Genomic DNA, 23,506 nt, shown 5'->3' on the forward strand with positions numbered 1-23,506 from the left:
CTTGCTGGGTGAATGGATGTGGGGGTATTTCAGGAGGTTGTGGGAAAGTAGGAAGAGTAAGATGAAAAATGTAAACGTTGTTAGCATTGACTATGTCTATAGTTACCTGTGGTCCCCCTCTAGTCCAATTCTGGTATAATTCAGTCTGTGCACTTAAGAGTTGCACTTGAGAGGGCCTCTCTAGTGGACATGGATGCGGTATATATCAGAGGGCCTCTCTAGTGGACATGGATGCAGTAGATATCAGAGGGCTTCTCTAGTGGACATGGATGCAGTATATATCAGAGGGCCTCTCTAGTGGACATGAATGCGGTATATATCAGAGGGCCTCTCTAGTGGACATGGATGCAGTATATATCAGAGGGCCTCTCTAGTGGACATGGATGTGGTATATATCAGAGGGCCTCTCTAGTGGACATGGATGCAGTATATATCAGAGGGCCTCTCTAGTGCAGTGTTTCCCAACCAGCGTGCCTCCAGCTGTTGCAAAACTACAACTTCCAGCATGCCCGGACAGCCTTTGGCTGTGCAGGCATGCTGGGAGTTGTAGTTTTGCAACACCTGGAGGCACACTGGTTGGGAAACACTGCTCTAGTGGACATGGATGCGTATATATCAGAGGGCCTCTCTAGTGGACATGGATGCAGTATATATCAGAGGGCCTCTCTAGTGGACATGGATGCAGTATATATCAGGTAGCCTCTCTAGTGGACATGGATGCAGTATATATCAGAGGCCCTCTCTAGTGGACATGGATGCAGTATATATCAGAGGGCCTCTCTAGTGGACATGGATGCAGTATATATCAGAGGGCCTCTCTAGTGGACATGGATGCAGTATATATCAGAGGGCCTCTCTAGTGGACATGGATGCAGTATATATCAGGTAGCCTCTCTAGTGGACATGGATGCAGTATATATCAGAGGCCCTCTCTAGTGGACATGGATGCAGTATATATCAGAGGGCCTCTCTAGTGGACATGGATGCAGTATATATCAGGTGGCCTCTCTAGTGGACATGGATGTAGTATATATCAGGTGGCCTCTCTAGTGGACATGGATGCAGTATATATCAGAGGACCTCTCTAGTGGACATGGATACAGTATATATCAGAGGGCCTCTCTAGTGGACATGGATGCAGTATATATCAGAGGGCCTCTCTAGTGGACATGGATGCAGTATATATCAGAGGGCCTCTCTAGTGGACATGGATGCAGTAGATATCAGAGGGCTTCTCTAGTGGACATGGATGCAGTATATATCAGAGGGCCTCTCTAGTGGACATGGATGCAGTAGATATCAGAGGGCTTCTCTAGTGGACATGGATGCAGTATATATCAGGTGGCCTCTCTAGTGGACATGGATGCAGTATATATCAGAGGGCCTCTCTAGTGGACATGGATGCAGTAGATATCAGAGGGCTTCTCTAGTGGACATGGATGCAGTATATATCAGAGGGCCTCTCTACTGGACATGGATGCGGTATATATCAGAGGGCCTCTCTAGTGGACATGGATGCAGTATATATCAGAGGGCCTCTCTAATGGACATGGATGCAGTATATATCAGGTGGCCTCTCTAGTGGACATGGATGCGGTATATATCACAGTGCCTCTCGCCGGCGGCCTCTCAGGCCTTTCTTCTCCATCTATCCTTTGCAGGGACTGAATTAGTTGTTATCAGATCCCATTGTTCCTAAGAAATCTCAGAATCAGAGAGTGGCGTCTCCAGGCCTGTGATTAATGAAGCGGCCGACTTGTCTGCTGACCACAAGAGATATTGAGCGCTGTGCACACCACGCTCAGGGGTTCAGGGACAACAAGCAGCTTTATTTGCTCCATTCATTTTTCTGCACATGATGTCCTCACTGTATCCAGATGATTGCCTTGTGCCGACTCGTTCTACCGTGTAACCACTGCCCCAGCACAATCCAATGCATAATCCCATCTGTACCTCTGGCCATCATAGTTTTATATTTGAGAATAGAATGCAAGAGCTGCAGTACAGACTGACACTATAGCAGTAGAAAAAGAGGCCTGGCCTCATTTCTAGCACATTTGTGCCATAATGCACATGATATCCTCGCTGTACTCATGTACGTCAAGGCTGAAGTCTGATTTTACTTCCTTGCACTGCAGCATTGCCCTGTCCTGGAGGGGATTTGTACCTCTGGTCATCCTAAAATTTCTGTTAAGAATAGTACGGTGTTAGAACTACAGTAAAGACTGACACAAAGCAGTAAGAGAAAGGAAACAGGTGAGAATGTAACTACATTAGATTGCAGATGTAGTTTTTTTTCAGAGTCTGTGGAGTGTCAACCCCTGAGGGCAGCCCCGTCACACCAGGTAGCTCCGTCCCCATTGGTCTGCTAAGCCAGTTTAGCAATGGGGCCTGTTCTGTAGCTGGGAAGGGCCCCCTCCTTCCTTGGGCCTCTGTGCAGCTGCCCCTTTAGTCATTTTTTCAAGCACTTTCTTGATTTGTGTGGTAGTGAAATCCACCCCTGAGTACACCTATTCTGTAGCAAAAACAGCTCCGGACCCCCTCTAGTTTGTGAAATATTGTCCTGCTTCCCTCTGATGGGTTCTGATGCTACCTTTGGCACAAAATCGACTGGCTGCGTATTAATCCATGTTCAGTAAGCTCCTGAGCTCCCCCTAGTGGTGGCTGTGGACAGACAGAATTTTACCTTTATCTTCTATGTCAGTGCAGAGGATTAGGAGCTGTGTATTACAGAACTCCGGCACAGAATTGTGGGTCTTGAATTTCAGATTATTTTAAAGGTTCTGTTCCATGTGTGTGTGGAGATAATATACACTTTGTTCTCAGGGCGCTGGCATCCTGACACCTATTGTCCCTCTCCCAGCGCCTGCTCCCTGCTGCAGAGATTGTTTCGGCTTCAGATAAAGTGAGTCGTCAGAATCCTTTTTCCAGAACAGCCAACTGCAGGATATGTAGGTTGCTGCTGGTTTGGGACACGTTACCATTACTGCTGTGTAGCAGAGCAGTGTTTGTCATTGGGCACAACTTCTGCTGAAATCAGTGGATATCATTGAATACCCCTCTAAGTATTGGCTTAGCCTATTGAGATTAAAAAAAATAAAAAATCCCATTCAATGATATTTAGCAGAGGTCTTGAAAATGAGGAAAAATGCGGGGTAAAAAGGGGTGGTACACCAATCACCCCTATAGATGGACACAGCCAATAGAAAAAAATTAATCATTAGTGTGACAGAGAAGACTTGCACATCCGCCAATGTGTCGAGAGCTCCCCTTTAAATTGCGTATAGCACGGGTAATATATTAGAGCGCAGTATGACATTATTTCGGGATGCGCTGTGTCAGCGCGGTGTTTAGATAAATAATGCACGGCGCATCTTGCTGTTTAACATAATGAGACATGGCATGGAGGAAGGCAGGGTAGAGTGCCAGGTATGGCGGCGCGCCAGGGATGCGAGCGCTCTTTGATATCTGGGGCTACTTATGTTATTGCTCCAGGCGCCATCAATTAGCTGATATGTGCACGGCATGGGAAAGCTCATGTGACAGAATATTATGTATGGTACGGATACAATTATACATGGCAATACATGTCTGTTATAATCTAAGGGCACGCCCATAATATTTTAGAACTCCGCCCTTAATGGAGGCTTCCCAAAACCATCATTTTCTTAAAATATCACATCTCCTGGCTATCGAGATACATTATATAATTCGGACTGCCCGCTGCCACCACTAGGGGGAGCTTCCTTTAGCGTTGACCATACTAGGTGTGAATTTGGCCTTACAAGCTAGGAAAATTAGCTGCCCGTGAGCTCAGCGTACGTAACCGTCATCCAGCGCTGCAGCATACGTTAGCGCTATAAATTGAATACATTCTTGGCTCTTCCCTTGGGTCTAGTTCTCTCTTTATGTGACTATTGGATTTCTGTGTATGTGAAATCAGGTTTTATGTCGTTTCTACGCCCCTCGTTGTCAGTGATCATTGAGGATGGCGCCCCTTAATAAGGAGACGTCCATGTGAAATCTGTCTCCACAGCGGGCACACGGCACCCCTGTCCTGACGTCCACCGCTCTATGCCTGGCTTACAGCGCTATCTACTGTTAGGACAGAAAATAGATATTAATTCCTGGCAATTTTCCGCTCAGTGGTTTCCTAAAACCGTGAAATGGGATAACTGTTCCACCCAAACCGTCCTCTCAGATGAAGATTTTCTGCTGTATCAGGTTTTGGGAGGTTGGCGGGACTCGCTGTAGGTAAAATGATGACTACTACACCTAATTTCAGAAGAATTCCAATACTACAGCATCTGATAGTACGGAAAGGCTAAGGTCAGACATAATAGAACCAGAGTAGATAGGATAGACATAGGCACAGCACCCAAATTGTTAATATTCTATATTACTGGACTGAAGCGCCATCACACCGGTACTAGTGTATGGACATCGCTGGTCAATCAGAACTTTTTGAGCACTCCATCAATGTCTGATCTGGCACTTTTATCTGACCTGAGCATTTCTGGACTATCGGATGCCTCTGGTAGTCCGGAAACCCTGAGTACATGAATATGTAATTTACCGGATTACTGGATGGTCTGGCAGACTGTGCAACAGACTAAGGAATCTGATAGTCCGCCATCTCACTCGTATTAGGGACGTCACTGTGCAATAAGAACTTTTTGAGCACTCCATCCATGTCTCATCTATCTGATCCAGCACTTTTATGTCTGACCTGAGCATTTGTGGACTATCAGATGCCTCTGTTAGTCCGGAAACCCTGAGTACACAAATATTTCATTTACCGGATTACTGGATAGACTGTGCAACAGACTAAGGATTACGCATAATATTTCCGAAAAATGTATCTCTCCAGCGCCACCTATTGGAAGTGACTCCCTATGAGTCAAGATATTTAATTTTTCTAGATTATTGGACATCCTGGCTAGATGTCAACTGGAATAGGAAATCTGATAGTCCTCCATCACTCTAGTACTGTGGACCTCACTGGACAATTAGTTTCTCGAGTACTCAACGTCTCCTCCATCTGATCTGGCGCTTTTCTACCTGACCTCAGCATTTCCCGCCATCAGGGCACTGTGACTCCGTCTGATAGTCTGGAAATCGTAAGTTCAGACACAAGAGCGGAGATGGATTACACGTAACTAGAGTTAGAGTATCCGAAGACTACTGCAAAGGGTTAACTAAAGCTCAAAGAGTTAATGCAATGTTTTTAAGGTAACTCTTGTGATTTATTGTGTTTATGTGAACTCGGTAGCTAATGTATTGGCAAACTAACGGTTAACAATTGGCAGACTGTGTTTAGGTTACCAGGGGGATGGACTGGTTTCGCCCCTTGGTGAGGAGTTAGTGTAGTCTAGTCTGAGGAGAAGCTACAGGAGAGACGTGTGTGCTGATAACTCCTGCATGGGCCAGGCTATAGGACCTCTGTCTTTGAGACTGCCAAGGAAGCAACACTGCTAAGAATACCCCTGAAGATAAGAGACCAGACATCTAAGGGTGCTTTCACACTAGCATTTTAGTTTTCCGGTACTGAGATCCGTCATAGGGTCTCAATACCGGAAAAAAACACTTCGTTTTGTCTCCATTCATTGTTAGTGGGGTCAAAACGTAACAGAACGGAATGCTCCAAAATGCATTCCGTTCCATTTAGTTGCGTTCCCAGACCGGAGAGCAAACCGCAACATGTTGTAGTTTGCTTTCCGTCCTGGGATGCGGAGCAAGACGGATCCGGCATGAACCCCAATGCAAGTGATTGGGGACGGATCCGTTTTCTCTGCCACAATCTGCCACAATAGAAAACGGATCGTCCTCCATTGACTTTCAATGGAGTTCATGACGGATCCGTCTTGGCTACTGTATGTTAAAGATAATACAACCGGATCCGTTCATAACGGATGCAGACGGTTGTATTATCAGTAACGGAAGCGGTTTTGCTGAACCCTGCCGGATCCAGCAAAAACGCTAGTGTGAAAGTAGCCTTAGAAGGTCTAGAACCCACAAGGCTCAAACACCACAAGGTATCGTGGACTCAAACAGTAAGGTATTGAGCACGTCTATGGCAGGAAGACTTTGCTGCTGTCAATGGACCTGGTTATTGTCTTGGCCATTCGCCGGCTCCTGCATCCACACTCTGAGGTAAGAGCTACACATGAGCTTTCAGATGACGGGATTCAAAGAAAATAGAAAACTGACAGCTTGCAAAGAGACTGATTTTTTAACCCCTGTATCTCAGAAATCGCTGAACATTTTTAATGCAGACCAATGGAAAAAATGATTTATATCGCAAAACGATTAAACTGCCATAATAAACAATGCCCTGAAGGTGTCCATAGCCTTTAAAGTTATACTTTTTTTTTTACAATAGCAGTACATACATCTGTCATACGGTACACCCATGCTGTGAGCAGAGCCTTAGTTTCCTTGGTCCATCCTGCACAACAGCAAAGCAGATCCAAAGCTCCGCAGCTGTTCGTGGACATTTCTTCTTTTTTATGTATATTGAAATATTCATGCGTTTTGTGTAGAGCCTCGTAATTAATCCCTGGGGTAAGATATTAGTCAGTAATCTGCCATATAACAACATGTGGCACTAATTAAACTTCCGACAAACTGTTTACATTGTATCTAAGAGAAATATCCACAATCCATGCATCGTATGTAAGGCTACTTTCACACTCGCGTTTTGGGCGGATCCGTCATGGATCTGCAAAAACGGATCCGTTACAATAATACAACCGCATGCATCCGTCATGAACGGATACGTTTGTATTATCTGTAAAAGCGCCAAGACGGACCAGTCATGAACTCCATTGAAAGTCAATGGGAGACGGATCCGTTTTCTATTGTGCCAGATTGTGCCAGAGAAAACGGATCCGTCCCCATTGACTTACATTGTGTGCGCCAGCACCGATCCGTTTGACTCCGTTTTGTCAGGCGGACAGCAAAACGCTACAGGCAGCGCGGAATAGTGACTGATCGGAGGCAAACTGATGCGTTCTGAGCGGATCCTTTTCCATTCAGAATGCACTAGGGCAAAACTGATCCGTTTTGGACCCAGGACGGATCTCACAAACGGAAAGCCAAAACGCGAGTGTGAAAGTAGCCTAATTCATGTTCGCACAGTAAAGGGGGGCGTGACAATCACCACACATAGGCACCTCATAGACATCAGGGTGCTGCATGTGATACATTGAGGGGCACTGTCTGTATAAAGATGCGTAATATGAAGCTTCTGGGCCAAAATGCAGAATTTAGAACAAGGCAGAAGCAGCATGAAGCCGTCAGCATGTCACCAGAATATAGACCCCCCTGTTATAGCAGCCTGTATTCTGCAATGGCGCATCAATCATAAAACGCCAGTGCCCAATCCTGCGCTAAAAGGAATCTGACTTCTCCATGTATATTAGGAAATAGCTGTCTATGCTTTTCTCTATTATACCAATGGGGAACTTTGCCAATATGGCCGATAACAAGTTGGTCTTGTGGTGGTGCGTCCACATCCCCCCTCAGTTTTCCTGCCAGTGAACTATGCCCAAAAACATAGTGGCCAAACAAGAACAGTTTTTTTTTTATAGTCATCAGGAGCATAAATTACATAGAGGTAGCCCATGTGACTACCATGAAAAATATTCAACATTTTTCAAACCAGCACCTGGATCTGAATACTTTTGAAATTGCATGTCATTAAAAATGTATAACTACTGAGTTATCCAATGAAATCTATCTGTATAGCGCCACCTGCTGTTTGCTCTTTTTCAAAATTCTCTTGTCCACTCACTGAGATGGAAGCACATGCTCAGTTCCATCCTTCAACTGCGACCAGCTGCAGCAGAAAGGACACGCTCCTGGGAAAGGACACGTCCCCTAATCTGACATCTTGAAATAAATCTAGCAGAACAATTGGAGCAATGAATGGGGAGATCTCTTACAGGGCTGAAAGATAGTTAAAGGGGGTTTCCCATCACAGACAATGGGGTTATCACTAGGATATGCCCCCATTGTCTGATAGGTGTGGGTCCCTACACCTACACAGAGAACGGAGCAGGGAAAGGTGGTGGCGGTCGCACTGCGTATGCACAGCCGTCCTCCATTCTTGTCTATGGGGCTGCCGATTTTTGTCAGCCCCATAGAAATGACTGGGAGAGGTGGCCGCGCAAGCAAAGTGCGCTCCCGTTCACTTGTATGGGGAGAGCGTTTTGCGGTGGCCGGACCCCGTGAAACCTAGGGTCCTCCAACCAGCGCTCTCCCCGCTCCGTTCTTGGCGTAGGTGCGGGCCCCAGAGGTGGGACCTGCACCTGTCAGACAATGGGGACATATCCTAGCGATGGGCCAAACCTTTTAATAGTTACATAGTCAATACAGTTGAAAAAAGACATGTCCATCAAGTTCAACCAAGGAAATGTTGGGATGTTTTTATATACTAGATTATGTATGGTTTATTATGGGATAACACTATTAACTAGGTGCAACTGGCTCCTAAATCCCGACAAACCTAAATAGTAAAAGGGTCAATACTCAAAAAGGGTCCATCACCCAAACACTCCTGCACTATCCCCTTTTGCTTATATAGCACCCTGTTAGACATGGCACCCCTTTATATGGCTCTGACTCCGCAGCCTGTTTCCTATATTGCGCTGATGGGCCTCAACAGGTAGACACAGGCCGTCGGCAGAAGTGTCTCTGTGTCCGCTGAGGTCTCCTCCATAGTCTGAACACCCCATGGATGGACTCTTACCGTCTTTATAATTGAAATGCAGTAAAACGATGCCCTCTAAATGTGCTCCTTACAGGGAATGCTTTACTTAACAGCATTAATTAGTCAGGAGTTACAGCGCGCGGGCAGGCAGCAAAGTGTTTGTTAAGCAGCATTCTCCGTATCAGGGTCAGTAAATATAGCCCCGGTGGGAATAGAGTGAAATTGCTATGCCGTCATACCGGGTGTTTGATCAGCTCCTAGTAACCTTAATAATGGAAGCAAAGTGTAAGTAAAAGTCTCCTCCCGGTGACATTCAGCGCGTGCTGGTGGTCAGCAAAACCCGTGACTGAGCCGAGAGGGCTGACGACGAGAAACATAGATGGGTAATTAAAACTTAAAATGCAACTTCGCTCAAAAAAATATTTTAAAAAAATAATAATAATAATAAAGCCATTTTCACGTCCACCCCCATACTCATTTGTTTGATGGATCTTATAATATAAGTTAGACTTTTTTTTAAAGCTTTAGGCCTTTTGACCACGAACTTAAGGGCTCCGTGCCCGTGCTGCGGACCGCATACGGCGGTTCCGCAATACACGGGTCACCAGCCATGTGCATTTCGCATCACGCATTCAATTGAATGGGTCCGCAAATCCAGAGATGCGGTGCGGAACAGAACCCCACGGAAACACTACGGAGTGCTTCTGTGATGTTCCGTTCCACAAAAAAATAGAACTTGTTCTATCTTTTTGCGGAACGGACGGATCGCGGACCCCATTCAAGTGAATGGGTCTGCAATCCGCATTTTGGGGTCCGCAGCACGGGCAACGGAGCCCTTACATTCGTGGGCAAGAGGCCTTAAAGAGATTTCTGGGAGTTAAATATCATCAGTATCTGATCGGTTGGGGTCCACAGCGCTGCGGCCGTTACCTCTGCATGTGATTTCACGCCTATCAATTACAAGTGAATGGGATTGAGCTGCAATACCAAGAACAGCCACTAGACAATGTACGGCGCTGTTTGGTTTACTGTGAGGAGGGCAGCGGCCTCTTCAAACAGTTGATCGCCTGATTAGGAGGAACCTAAAACAAGTCTTTGCAGCAGAAAGAAGCAGTCTATTGTATGGTAGATACAGGATTTGACTGCGGTTCCTTGGGCCCACCAGAGGAAATTATTCTCGGGGCCCAACCCTCATATCATCAATAAAGTCAAATAGGTATTAATTCAAAGAAATAGACTCTAGTGCCAAGTTATTTGCTCCAAAGCCAGCTTTTTTTTTCTCCTGGACCTTTGGGTCCCACTCTGGTGTAAGAGCTTGGGTCCACCAGAGGATCCTCTGGTACTGACACTGGGTAGATAGAACTTGTAAAACACTTCAGACATGTAACAACATCTACAGAAATGCTAGACACCAGACATGAAGTCAGATGGTGCTTGACTTAATAATACACTTGCCTCAAGTCGACAAGCTAACAAACACAAATCAGCCATAACATTAAAACCACTGAGAGGTGAAGTGAATAACATGGATTATCCCGTTCCCATGTCAATGGCACCTGTCATGGGGTGACATATATTAGGAGGCAGATGACCGGTTAGTTCTTGAAGTTGATGTGTTGGAAGCAGGAAACATTGGGCAAGTGTAAGTATCTGAGCAACTTTGACATGGGCCAAACTTGGTTGGAGCATCTCCAAGACGGCATCTGTGGAACGTGTTGGAAAAACAATTCCAATCATGGAGGCCGTAAATCGCAACTTACTAGACTTAGAGGATTTTCTGCCAGATACCACAGGACACCTTCTGAGATTTTGTAGACTCCATGCGTTGGCGGGTAAGATCTGCTTTGGTGGTAAGAGGAAAGTGGTTTTGATGTTATGGCTGGTTGGTGTATAATAATAATAATAATCTTTATTTATATAGCGCCAACATATTCCACAGTGCTTTACTATCAGAAAATACGTGTGTATCTAACAGTGGTGGGACAAGTACTTCCTGTGTCAGAGGCTGGGGTTTCATAAAGCCCCCCACTCATACTCCTAGTTTCTCTCCTCGCCAACCTATCTGTAGTAGGATCTGCCAACTCGTCACTTGACTCCATCCCTTAAGGGGGTTTTCTAGGAGTTCAGTATTGATGACCTATCCTCAGATAGGTCTTCAATATCTGACTGCTGGAGGTCTAACTCCAGACAACCACCACCGATCAGCTGTTTAAAGGAGACCACGGTGCCCACCGGAGCACCACGGCCTCCTCATAGCTTATCAAGCACAGCGCCGTATATTATACTGGGTTTGGTATTACATCTCAGGTCCATTCATGAATGTGACACCACTGGCTTAGGAAGAGTCTGACCCTTTCCTGAGGGTTAACACAGAATTTTTGCATGCAGGACTTTTTTCCATCTAAAAAAACTGATCTCAGATGGAAATGGCTCAAACAAATGCCAAATGTGCAACAGGATCCGTTTTAGGCCATCAATATTAAAGCCTCCAAAAAACCTTTTAACCCCTACATGCCTCTCCTCTTTGCCCTAGGCAGCTGCCCACTTTGCCTAGCCCTCCACCCTGCACTGGTTCTGTAATAACTATCTGTGCTGTATATTATGGGGAGGGATTTTGGTTCTTTCTATAACCGAGTCTGGGAGGAAATTGGAGATTCGAGGGTGTATATTTTCTTCACTTCTGGATGAAATTTCTCTCCAGATTAGACATTCATTGAATAAAAGCGACCGCATGAGCATTGATGTCATAGGAATTATCACAGAAGGTAGAAATGGAAGAAATCCCATTATGCAAACATGGCGGGCGAGGAGGAAAATGAAATAAAGTGTCTTAATGAGTCATTACCGTGGAATAATAAGGGCCTGGTTCATCGCGGCTCGTGTGTGGGCCACTAATGCCGCTTCTTGTATAATGAGATCTTGATAACTCCAGCCCAGGCTCCACTTAGTCACATACAATAGGTTGAGACTTCAGAGAAGAGACGCTCTATGCTCTGCGCTCTACTCTACAACCAGAGATGAACGTGTCAGAGATCAGAGAAGATTTGTAGCGTGGAATTGAGGACAGATGAAATTTAAATGTGTGGAAAAGGAGCGGAGCTGGAAGCGTGGGGGAGAATTACAAATCCTCATTTCCGTCCTTCTATGTGGTACAGTGTAGATCAGATATCCACAACGTGGATGGAATAGAAAGCTGCCGGGAGCGCTGCTCTGTCTGACCCCAGCAAAATACTGTACAATGAAAAGTAGATTCTCCCGAGACTTGAGCGGCCTTTCTTCTTCTTCTTCAAAGAGAAGTTGCACTCTGCATGATATCAGGGCCCTCTCGCTTTACTACGGGGGTGATTGCCTCTTGAAGTCTCTCAGCCTATACTGTATATGTAACTATGGTTTAGAGCAGACGTCTGGTGTGAGCCCATATCCTTCAATGACTCGGAGGTATCTCGCGCCTCCATCCTATCGAATGTTCTTCGAGAGATATGGACTGGATGCAGCCTTATAGGCCCATACATGACTGAGGCAATTATTTTATCAATTTCTATAGCACCAACATACTCCACAGCGCTGTACGTCCCTGTCCCTAGTGCGGCCCACAGTCTACATTCCTCATCAGTATGGTCTTGTAATGCAGGAGGAAATTGGAGAACCTGGAGGAAACCCATGCAAAAACGGGGAGAACATACGAAGTCCATGCAGAATTTGGCCTTAGTCATATTCAAACCCAGGGTCCCAGCACTGCACTGCAAGACAACAGTGGGGACCACTGAGCTGCACAGTTAGGGCTCGTGCACACTACCGTATGTATTTTGCGGTCCGCAAAAAATACGGACGACATCCCTGTGCATTCCGTATTTTGCAGAACAGAACAGCTGGACCCTAATAGAACAGTCTATCCTTGTCCATAATGCGGATAATAATAGGACATGTTCTATTTTTTTGCAGAACAGAAATACGGACATACAGAAATGGAATGCACACGGATTAACTTCAATTTATTTTTGCGGACCCATTGAAATGAATAGTTCCGCATAAGGTCAGCAAAAAATACGAAGCTGACATGGAAAGAAAATACATTTGTGTGCATGAGCCCTTAAAGGGGTTCTCCAGGAGTGATTTGAAATGGCTGAAAGCACCCTCTCCATAAAGGTGATCGGGACTGGCTGCCTCCACTTGCAGAGCTGTCTAGGGGAGTTAGGGGGTCCTCACTACACTCTGGCACATTGGTGAGTGTTCCTGTCAGGCTGCTCAGCCTTTGTGGCATATCATAGGCAGGATTTTATGGTTACCATCTATTATAGAGCAGTGTAGTAAGGCCCTCACCTAGACAGTTCTGCAAGTGGAGGCAACCAGTCCTGCTCACATTCTAGGTCAGACTGCTGGTGGCCATTAAGGGGGTGAGGAGGAGATCTTAGAAGTAGGAGGGGTGGGAATTTAATAAAATGAAAGAGGACTGGTTAAAGTGGAGAGGAGGAGCCAAGCTATACTGTTGAGGTCTGGACCAAAAACGGCCCACACTTGTTTTGAGTGTCTATGGTTGGTGATGTTAGGGACACTGTCTTTGTAAGAAGAACTTGGATGATGCTTTTTGAGATCTTTGGGGGCCTATTGTAGGGGTGAGAGCCTTCGAGAAATGTTCTTTCAGTAATTTTCATGCTATTCCCACTGGTTGTGCCACCAGTGGAACAGGTTGTAAAGCAGCTGGTGGTTGCAGTACCCTGACCTACAGTATTTGTCCCCCTGAGTCAGTACCAGTCAGGACATCTTCTCTGCAAAAAGGTCCATTCCGCCAAAAAATAGAACATGTCCTATAATTCTCCGCATTACTGACAAGGATAGGACTGGTCTATTAGGGGCCAGCTGTTTCGTTCCACATAATGCGGAACGCATGCGGCCAGTATCCATGTTTTGCGGATCTGCATTTTCCGACCGCAAAACACCCAACGGTCGTGTGCATGAGCCCTAAGGCCCCATTCACACGACCGTATTTTTGCATGCAGGACTTTTTTCCGTCTAAAAAAACTGATCTCAGATGGGAATGGCTCAAACAAATGCCAAATGTGCAACAGGATCCGGCTTTTCTTTATTCTTCCGTTCTTCTGACGGATCAGAAGAACGGACAAATAACAGTGATGTGAACTCTCCCTTAGCCCTCCCTATGGGAAGGGTGACACAGCCCCACCTAGCAACGGTTTCTAATGGTCTGTCTCCTTCTGCAGCATACATTCAGAATTTGCACCAAAACACATTTTAACCCCTTTAGCAGTGGAACACCGCAGGTGGTTAACGGAGTGATGGAGTCATGTCAACCCTAGTCATGACACCTGCAAGATGCTCACTTGTGTTATCTCCAGTAGAGAACTCTGAGCTTCAATGGGAACTGTGCAATGCCTTTTATCTCCTGTGGAGGCGCTGCAGGGAAATTAAACACTTGCTGGCAGGTTGTCCATCAGATTATAAATGATTGCCGAGATTCCAGTGATTACTTTATCATCAGAGGACCTTTGTAACACAAAGAGACTCTACAAAGTGGACATCCCCTTTAACCATAAGTCCTGTTGTGTTGCTGGACTGTCTGAGACAGCTTGGTTTTAGGTGTACCAAGGGATAGATGTCAAGGGGGCTCTCATGCTAGACTTTTAATATGTTCAGCACATGTATGATCCTAGCCTTGTTGGGAGTACTTTCATTTATTTCACCAGGGGGTTCTTGGCATTGAGAACACATTTTTAAGTGATAGATCTGATTGCTGATCACAGGGAATGTAGGATGTTCAGGATGAGACAGCGCCACGCCTGTCCACGCGTTAAGTGGGATATTGCAACTCAACCATATTCACTGCAGTTCTGTGCCACCGCTTTAATGCAACAGTTGAAGCTGAATTTGTTGTACTGTTTAACGCTCCCTTTGGTGTGGCTGAAATGGTCAATCTGTGATGTATCTTCATGGTATTTGGGATATTTCAATTAATGGCAAGATCACAGTAGTAAGTTTTGTTTTCGCCCACAGATAACAAGTACGCCCCGGCGGTCACTCTGAACGGCTTCATCTTCATTCTGGGAGGAGCTTACGCTAGAGCAACTACGATCTACGACCCCGAGAAGGGAAACATCAAGGCCGGACCCAACATGAACCACTCAAGGCAGTTCTGCAGGTGACAAACATTGACGTGTATAAAAGCTGCGTGAACATGATAGATCCCTTTCAATGACAGCAAGCAGAGATTTTGACCACTATGAGGAGTGGATACGCAGAGTATATTACACATTTGTATAACTTTTCATTAGACAGTGAATATATACAGTACATCCTATGGATCTCCACCATGCTGGGGGTTGTAGTTTTACAACAGGTGAAGAGGCACAGGTTGGAGACCACGGGGGTGCTCCAGTGTAGCTCCCTGAGAGGTAGTCAGTTCACGATACACCGCGGTGTATCTACTGATTGGTCAGATATTGTCCTGCTCCACGTTTCTCCGGTAAACTTCCCGCGAGCCATCAATCAGTGTGAGTGACAGGCTCCATCTGCTGCTGTTGTGCGGCGCCAGCTGCACGTGGATACGCAGCTGCTCTCCTGATAATTTACAAGACAGTGTTTTCTCTAAATATTTATCATATCATTCTCCTCTCCTTAATGGAATATCGGCGAGATAAATGGAGGGCGCCGTGCGTGCTGATGGCGCCGGCACCGGTACCGGGCATGCTGGGGAGTCGGATGTGTTTACGTGTCACGGATGCTTGTCTGACATGTAGAAATCATTGTCAGCGCGGCCCCCTGTGACTTCCCCATCTGAAGCTACACCTCATTTTATGTGATAATGTATACGCCGCTCGGCGGCATGCTTCCCAGCATGCTCTGCTCTCATGCCAGATTGACAGCCAAATTTATCTCCTGCATGATGAACTAGAAACACTCGTTAGCAGCAACCGGGGTCCCCAAAGCCCAGAACTGCGGAGAATTCTCCGACTTCTGCAAGAACAAGGAAACGTCAGGACACAAAGGCCGGAGATATGTTCTAGTCCAAACTTTCCAGAACTTTATTATTATCTATATCATCGCTAGTGATCTACATCAACTATCTCACCTATCTATCTGCAGTGTATATATCAATATCCATCTATCTATCTATCTATCTCATATCTATCTATCTATCTATCTATCTATCTATCTATCTATCTCCTATCTCATATCTATCTATCTATCTCCTATCTATCTATCTATCTATCTCCTATCTATCTATCTATCTATCTATCTATCTATCTATCTATCTATCTATCTCCTATCTATCTATTATCTATCTATTATCTATCTATCTATCTATCTTCTATCTATCTATCTATCTCATATCTATCTATCTATCTCCTATCTCATATCTATCTATCTATCTCCTATCTATCTATCTATCTATCTATCTATCTATCTATCTATCTATCTATCTCCTATCTATCTATCTATCTATCTATTGTGACACAGTGAGAGGTTTGGTCTAGGAAAACAAGTATTTTCCTCCTAGCATGTGCTGCTGGGCTGATTTACAGCCAGGTGAGGTCAAATACCGGACTGGATTTTAAGTGCCGGTCCGGGTTTTGGCAGCACCTGGCTGTCCTTAACCCCTTCAGGACTCGGCCCTATTTCACCTTAAGGACCAGGCCATTTTTTGCAAATCTGACCAGTGTCACTTTAAGTGCTGATAACTTTAAAACGCTTTGACTTATCCAGGCCATTCTGAGATTGTTTTTTCGTCACATACTGTACTTCATGACACTGGTAAAATGAAGTCAAAAAAATTAATTTTTATTTATAAAAAAAATACCAAATTTACCAAAAAGTTGTACAAAATTGCAAATTTCCAAGTTTCAATTTCTCTACTTCTATAATACATAGTAATACCTCCAAAAATAGTTATTACTTTACATTCCCCATATGTCTACTTCATGTTTGGATCATTTTGGGAATGATATTTTATTTTTTGGGTTTAGAAGTTTAGAAGCAAATCTTGAAATTTTCAAAAACCCAATTTTTAGGGACCAGTTCAGGTCTGAAATTACTTTGCAAGGCTTACATAATAGAAACCACCCAAAAATGACCCAATTCTATAAACTACACCCCTCAAGGTATTCAAAACTGATTTTATAAACTGTATTAACAATTTGTTCCACAAGAATTTATGAAAAATAGAGATACAATTAAAAAATTTCACTTTTTTGGCAGATTTTCCATTTTAAGATTTTTTTTACTTCTACAAAGCAAGGGTTAACAGCCAAACCAAACTCAATATTTATGGCCCTGATTCTGTAGTTTACAGAAACACCCCATATGTGGTCGTAAACCGCTGTACAGGCACACAGCAGGGCAAAGAAGGAAAGGAATGCCATACGTTTTTTGGAAGGCAGATTTTGCTGGACTGTTTTTTTTTACACCATGTCCCATTTGAAGCCCCCCTGATGCAACCCTAGAGTAGAAACTCCATAAAAGTGACCCCATCTAAGAAACTACACCCCTCAAGGTATTCAAAACAGATTTTACAAACGTTGTTAACCCTTTAGGTGTTCCACAAGAGTTATTGGCAAATGGAGATGACATTTCAGAATTTAAATTTTTGGGCAAATTTTTCATTTTAATCAATTTTTTCCAGTAACAAAGCAAGGGTTAACAGCCAAACAAAACTCAATATTTATGGCCCTGATTCTGTAGTTTACAGAAACACCCCATATGTGGTCGTAAACAACTGTACGGGCACACGGCAGGGCGCAGAAGGAAAGGAATGCCATACGGTTTTTGGGAGGCAGATTTTGCTGGACTGTTTTTTTTGACACCATGTTCCATTTGAAGCCCACCTGATGCACCCCTAGAGTAGAAACTCCAAAAAAGTGGCCCCATTTTAGAAACTACGGGATAGGGTGGCAGTATTGTTGGTACTAGTTCAGGGTACATATGATTTTTGGTTGCTCTATATACACTTTTTGTGAGGCAAGATAACAAGAAATAGCTGTTTTGGCACCGTTTTTATTTTTTGTTATTTACAACATTCATCTGACAGGTTAGATCATGTGACATTTTTATAGACCAGGTTGTCACGGATGCGGCGATACCTAATATGTATACTTTTTATTTATTTATGTAAGTTTTACACAATGATTTCATTTTTGAAGCAAAAAAAATCATGTTTTAGTGTTTCCATAGTCTGAGAGCCATAATTTTTTCCGTTTTTGGGCGATTACCTTGGGTAGGGTATGATTTTTGCGGGATGAGATGACGGTTTTATTGGCACTATTTTGGGGTGCGTGTGACTTTTTGATCGCTTGCTATTACACTTTTTGTGATGTAAGGTGACAACAAATTGTTTATTTAGCACAGTTTTTATATTACATTTTTTACGGTGTTCATCTGAGGGGTTAGGTCATGTGATATTTTTATAGAGCCGGTCGATACGGACGCGGCAATACCTAATATGTATACTTTTTTTATTTTATTTAAGTTTTACACAATGATTTCATTTTTGAAGCAAAAATAATCATGTTTTAGTGTTTCCATAGTCTGAGAGACATAATTTTTTCAGTTTTTGGGCGATTACCTTGGGTAGGGTATGATTTTTGCGGGATGAGATGACGGTTTTATTGGCACTATTTTGGGGTGCATATGACTTTTTAATCGCTTGCTATTACACTTTTTGTGATGTAAGGTGACAAAAAATGGTTTATTTAGCACAGTTTTTATTTAAAATTTTTTACGATGTTCATCAGAGGGGTTAGGTCATGTGATATTTTTATAGAGCCGGTCGATACGAACGCGGCGATACCAAATATGTATACTTTTTTTTAATTTATGTAAGTTTTACACAATAACAGCTTTTTTAAAACAAAAAAAATTATGTTTTAGTGTCTCCATATTCTAAGCCATATATTTTTTTTATTTTTTGGTCGATTGTCTCAGGTAGGGGCTAATTTTTTGCGGGATGAGGTGACGGTTAGATTGGTACTATTTTGGTTGGCAAACGCCTTTTTGATCGCTTGCTGTTGTACTTTTTGTGATGTAAGGTGACAAAAAATGGTTTATTTAGCACCGTTTTTTTTGTTGTTTTTTTACGGTGTTCATCTGAGGGGTTAGGTCATGTGATATGTTTATAGAGCTGGTCAATACGGACACGGTGATACCTAATATGTATACTTTTTTTTTTGCCTATTTTTTACCAATTTTTTAAACTTTATTTGGGGATAATGACGTTTTTGTTTATTTTTACTTGAAACTTTACATTTTTGGGGGGGGGAAACTTTATTTTTTCAACTTTTTTTTTCACTTTATTTTTTGTCCCACTTTGAACTTTTGGGGGGTCTAATCCTTTACAATGCATTCCAATACTTCTGTATTGGAATGCATTGGCTGTATGTGTAATACTGTGTGTATTACTCATACAGCTTCCGGCCTGTGAGATCCAGGGGGCTGCATCTCACAGGCTCGTCACCGGAAGGCAGCGCGATGCCTCAGGAAGGCATCGCGCTGCCTTCCATGCCATCGGTTCACCCCCACAGCCCTATGGGGACCCGATGGCACCACCGCCACCGCACCAGGTAAAAGCCTCAAACCGCAGGTCTGAATTGACCTGCGTTTTGGGGCGATCGCCGACACGGGGGGGTCACGGACCCCCCCCCCGTGCATTTAGCCAAGGTGCCTGCTCAATGTTTTGAGCAGGCACCTTGTTCCGATCACCACCCACCGGGCGGCGGTGATCGGAAAACAACACATGACGTACCGGTACGTCATGGGTCCTTAAGGGGTCAAAGAGGCAGCTGGGCTCAGAAGCCATGTCTCTGTGTTGGGATCTGGGAGCCTTGGGTCCGGATAAAGGCTTGCTACCTGTTTGGCTTGAAAACAGGTTGGTGTTGCTATCAGCAAGGACTCTTTGAGACAGAATTGCCGCATGGTGTGAATTACCACCAACACCGCAAGGTGACTATTTGTTTGAATATGACTGCTTGTTTTGTCATTTGCCTAAAGTGTGAAGAAAACACTGAACTGTTTGATCCAAAGAACTTGTTGTTGCCTCTACACTGCGTCCGCTAATCCTGTCTACCAGAGCGAGTCCCCACACTATCTATCTACAGTATCTCATGGTCTATCACATTATCTATCTATCTAATATCTATCTGATATCTACAGTAACATTCTCAACTTAAAAATTGCTATATGTGGTCAATATGGCGCCTGTACTGTTTGTAATGTATAGTGCAGGCGCCATTTTGTACTGCAAAAATACAGCGCTCTAGATTTTTTTAAATTGAAGAACAATTTCTGTAACTTACCCTTAAGTCACTTATATGTTTGACCAAATATAGCAGTCAAATTTTTAAGTTGAGAATTTTCTATCATTCTATCTATCTCATTGTCTACCATATTATCTATCTAATCTCATATTTATCTATCTATCTATTATCTATCTATCTATCTATTTCTCATATCTATCTATCTATCCGTCTATCTATCTATCTATCTATCTATCTATCTATCTATCTATCTATCTATCTATATATCTCATATCTATCTATCTATCTTATATCTACCTATCTATCTCCTATCTATCTATCTATATATCTCATATCTATCTATCTATCTATCTATTATCTATCTATCTATCTATCTATCTATCTATCTATCTATCTATGTATCTATCTGTCTCATGTACTGTACTCTGACGTCCTGTATTAGTTCCCAGTAACAAAGCCTGGGAACTAAGAGAAGACCAGCACCATTTTGGATGCAGCTTTCGATGGGATTGGAGTCTAGTTATACACTGACCAGTTAAATTGTAAGATTAAAGATGGATGTCGGCAGCTTTATCTGGGATATTTTTGGCTGAGCGGTGTATTATTTTTTCTTGCAGCGCCGTGGTCCTGGACGGGAAGATATATGCAACAGGCGGCATCGTCAGCAGTGAAGGACCAGCTCTTGGGAACATGGAATATTACGACCCCAAATCGAACACATGGACATTATTACCCAACATGCCTTGCCCACTCTTCCGCCATGGATGTGTAGCGATAAAGAAATACATTCAAAGTGGTTGACAGGCGGGAGATCGATGAACTGAGGTGACGGGTGGACATGTTTGAACTTCTTATTTTTATTTTTTTCTCTTATTGGTTTGGTTTTAACCCTTCCCATGCCAGAGATAAAGCGGTTAGTCCTCTTCTTCACTTCAGCGGCTTTAACCCTTTGATTTCATAAGAAGGAGTGAAAAAAAGGATAAAAAGAAGATTTTTGTTTTTATGTTTTTTTCATTTTTGTCTACGGATTTTCAATAAAGTCTACATTGAATGTAGAAGATCATCCTCACCTTTGGATGATGCCGGAGCGCTTGATCTCCAAACTATGTATAATATGTATGTGAACTTGGCAAATGTGTCACTAGGTGGCGTAGTGACGCTTGTTGTCACCCTAGGTGCAATAGAGTCCCATATTTTTTACATGGGTTCAGTTGAGATAGGAATCGGGGGAGGTGCTGGGCAGCGGATGAGGATCTGTATTTTACTTTTAGGTGTAAGGCTGGGATTTTTTAGATGACTGTTCGGTACAGCTAAGCATCTCATCACGGAGAATTTTGAAAGAAGCCGTATTATTTTTTAGGTTATTCTTACATGGAACGTTAGCCACACAGGAGGAAGAAAAAAAACAGTTTGTCAAAATTCTGAAATTATGTGGAACTACAACTCTCAGCATCCATGAGTAGAAAGTTGTTTCTGGAAAAGGTAGATCTACGATACCTGAAGACGGTTTCACTTTGACCTTATCGGAAAGGTTTGGTTTTCACCAGTGGCGTAACTAGAAGTGATTGGTCCCCACAGCAAATTTTGTAACAGACCCCCCAGCAACTTCTTCTCAACCCCCTCTTCTCGTGCAACCTCCACTCCTGTGGCTAGTCAAGATCGCCCTCTCAGACTAGGTCCTAATGAGGGGGGCCCTGACAAAAAAATCTATTAGTCATCCACCTGGGTGGACCCCTTCTGAGTTATGGCCCCAAAGCAGCCACTTCTCTTATAGCTACGCCCCTGTTTTTCACCTGTCCAATACTAATGTTCCTGCATCTGATAAGCGGTCGGGCATGTATTGTGGCCCTTTGTTAAAATACCATGTGTTCATCCAGCCGCCTGACAAGGGCACACCCTCTTTTGGAAACCACACCCCTTTGCTGCATTGCCACACCCATTCCCGTGATGCATCGTGGCCCCCTCAGAGCACGTATTGGTGCCAGGGCTGCAGCATTCCAGTTAGCGCTCATTGAGGTCTGCTTTCTGGGAGGTTCCTGGGGGTCCCTCTTGTTTTTAGGAGGCTTCAGACTATGACTAGTAGGGGGCCTCAAGGCTGAAGCCAAACAATTGCTTAGCTAGCGGTGGCCTGTTTGCTGGCCCAATAACATGGTCATTTCATGAAGTCAAGAGCAAATGATGACGGGAAATCTTTCAGACACTGTGGAGTATTAAATGAGTTATCCATTTTTTTTATTTCATGCCCCTCCCCCCTTCCCTTCATTAGAGTAACACTTTTTATATTGGTACCTATTAAGAGTTGCTTGCCAGGCCAGCGTTGCACTCCCGTTTCAACTATATGCTCCCCGCATTTCCGGGAATCACGTGTCGTACATGATCCTATCATGGTTACAACCCACAGAAGGAATCTCTTGCCGCAGTGCTAGCTGTGCACAGTGTGCGCCATGTGGTCCCGGAAGTGCCAGAACCATAACATTGGCCGGGAGCAATGAAAAGGTTGTTACTCTAATCAAGGGTGGGGTGACATGAAATTAAAATTAAAAAATCCAATAACCCCCTTTAAGGATTTGTCCCACTTAGGGCCTATTTTATGGATGCCATGGAGGGTGATCTATCAGTGGAGGACTCACTGTGGCCCTCTATTACATGACTGATCATTAATTTGAATAGATGTCCTGTAATACTACATTCCTCCTGCAGTGGCCGCTGTAGGGAAATCGTGTGGCTGCTCACTGCTGTATAGTTGGGATGGCTCCTTTAAGATCCGCGCTGTACTTCAAGGGTACTCACCTAATGTGAAGTAGATCATGTTTTATCAATCTGTCGACAGGTGGGAATCTATACATTCAGCTGTAATAGCCCACAGCAGCAGAGAAACCATCATCTAAAAACATAGCTGCCAATTGCCCCTGATTTTCAGAGACAGTCCCGGCAAATTCAGGCTGTCCTGGGCCAAAAGTGGGTGGGCTAATGTAAACCACGCCCATGTGTCACGCCCGTGTGTGGGAGGGAGACATCACATCAGACGAAGAAGGAGAGGGAACAAGGAATAAGACCTGAAAGCTAGGGAAGAAATGAGGACACCTCCTAGTCAAATCCCTAGTCACAGTCCTGACTGGCTATCAGTATGAACAGACCCCAAAGGTAGGTGAATTCATACGCAGGAGTACCTAGAGTCCTAACTCACCCTATAAGACCCTGGCGATAGTAACAGGACAGAGACTACCTGTTCCTCCAGAAAAGAAGGACAACCAGGAGTCTCCCGCAGGCCTACAACAAAGGGCAGGGGAAAAACAACACACAGATAAACCAAAACAAAATGCAAAAGGGAAAGGAAACACTTAACTTTCCAGTAGTTATGGCAGCAACAGGAACAAACACCAGCAGACCACAGATACCACTGAAGCTATAAACCGCACAGCATTGTGGGAGAAGAAACTATAAATAAGGAAAGTTAAATGACCACGATAGCAACACCTGGAGGTTAGAGGTGTGGCCAGTAACAGAAACAACACAAACACCTATTGATCGACAA

At 44.0% G+C, this 23,506-nt stretch overlaps 1 protein-coding gene across 1 annotated transcript in view; it reads left to right on the top strand.

Annotated features, from left to right (window-relative positions):
- The window catches only part of KLHL29 (kelch like family member 29), a 909,740-nt gene extending 886,438 nt beyond the window's left edge, over nucleotides 1-23,302 (top strand). The window contains exons 14-15 of the mRNA XM_040427407.1: nucleotides 14,720-14,864; nucleotides 20,589-23,302. Of these exons, the coding sequence (XP_040283341.1) occupies nucleotides 14,720-14,864; nucleotides 20,589-20,772 (329 nt within the window). The 3' untranslated portion in view covers nucleotides 20,773-23,302. The remainder of the gene's footprint in view (nucleotides 1-14,719; nucleotides 14,865-20,588) is intronic.
- Nucleotides 23,303-23,506: the final 204 nt, after the last annotated feature.

The sequence above is a fragment of the Bufo bufo genome, chromosome 4 (genome assembly GCF_905171765.1).
Source record: "Bufo bufo chromosome 4, aBufBuf1.1, whole genome shotgun sequence".
In the NCBI taxonomy this organism is placed as follows: domain Eukaryota; kingdom Metazoa; phylum Chordata; class Amphibia; order Anura; family Bufonidae; genus Bufo; species Bufo bufo.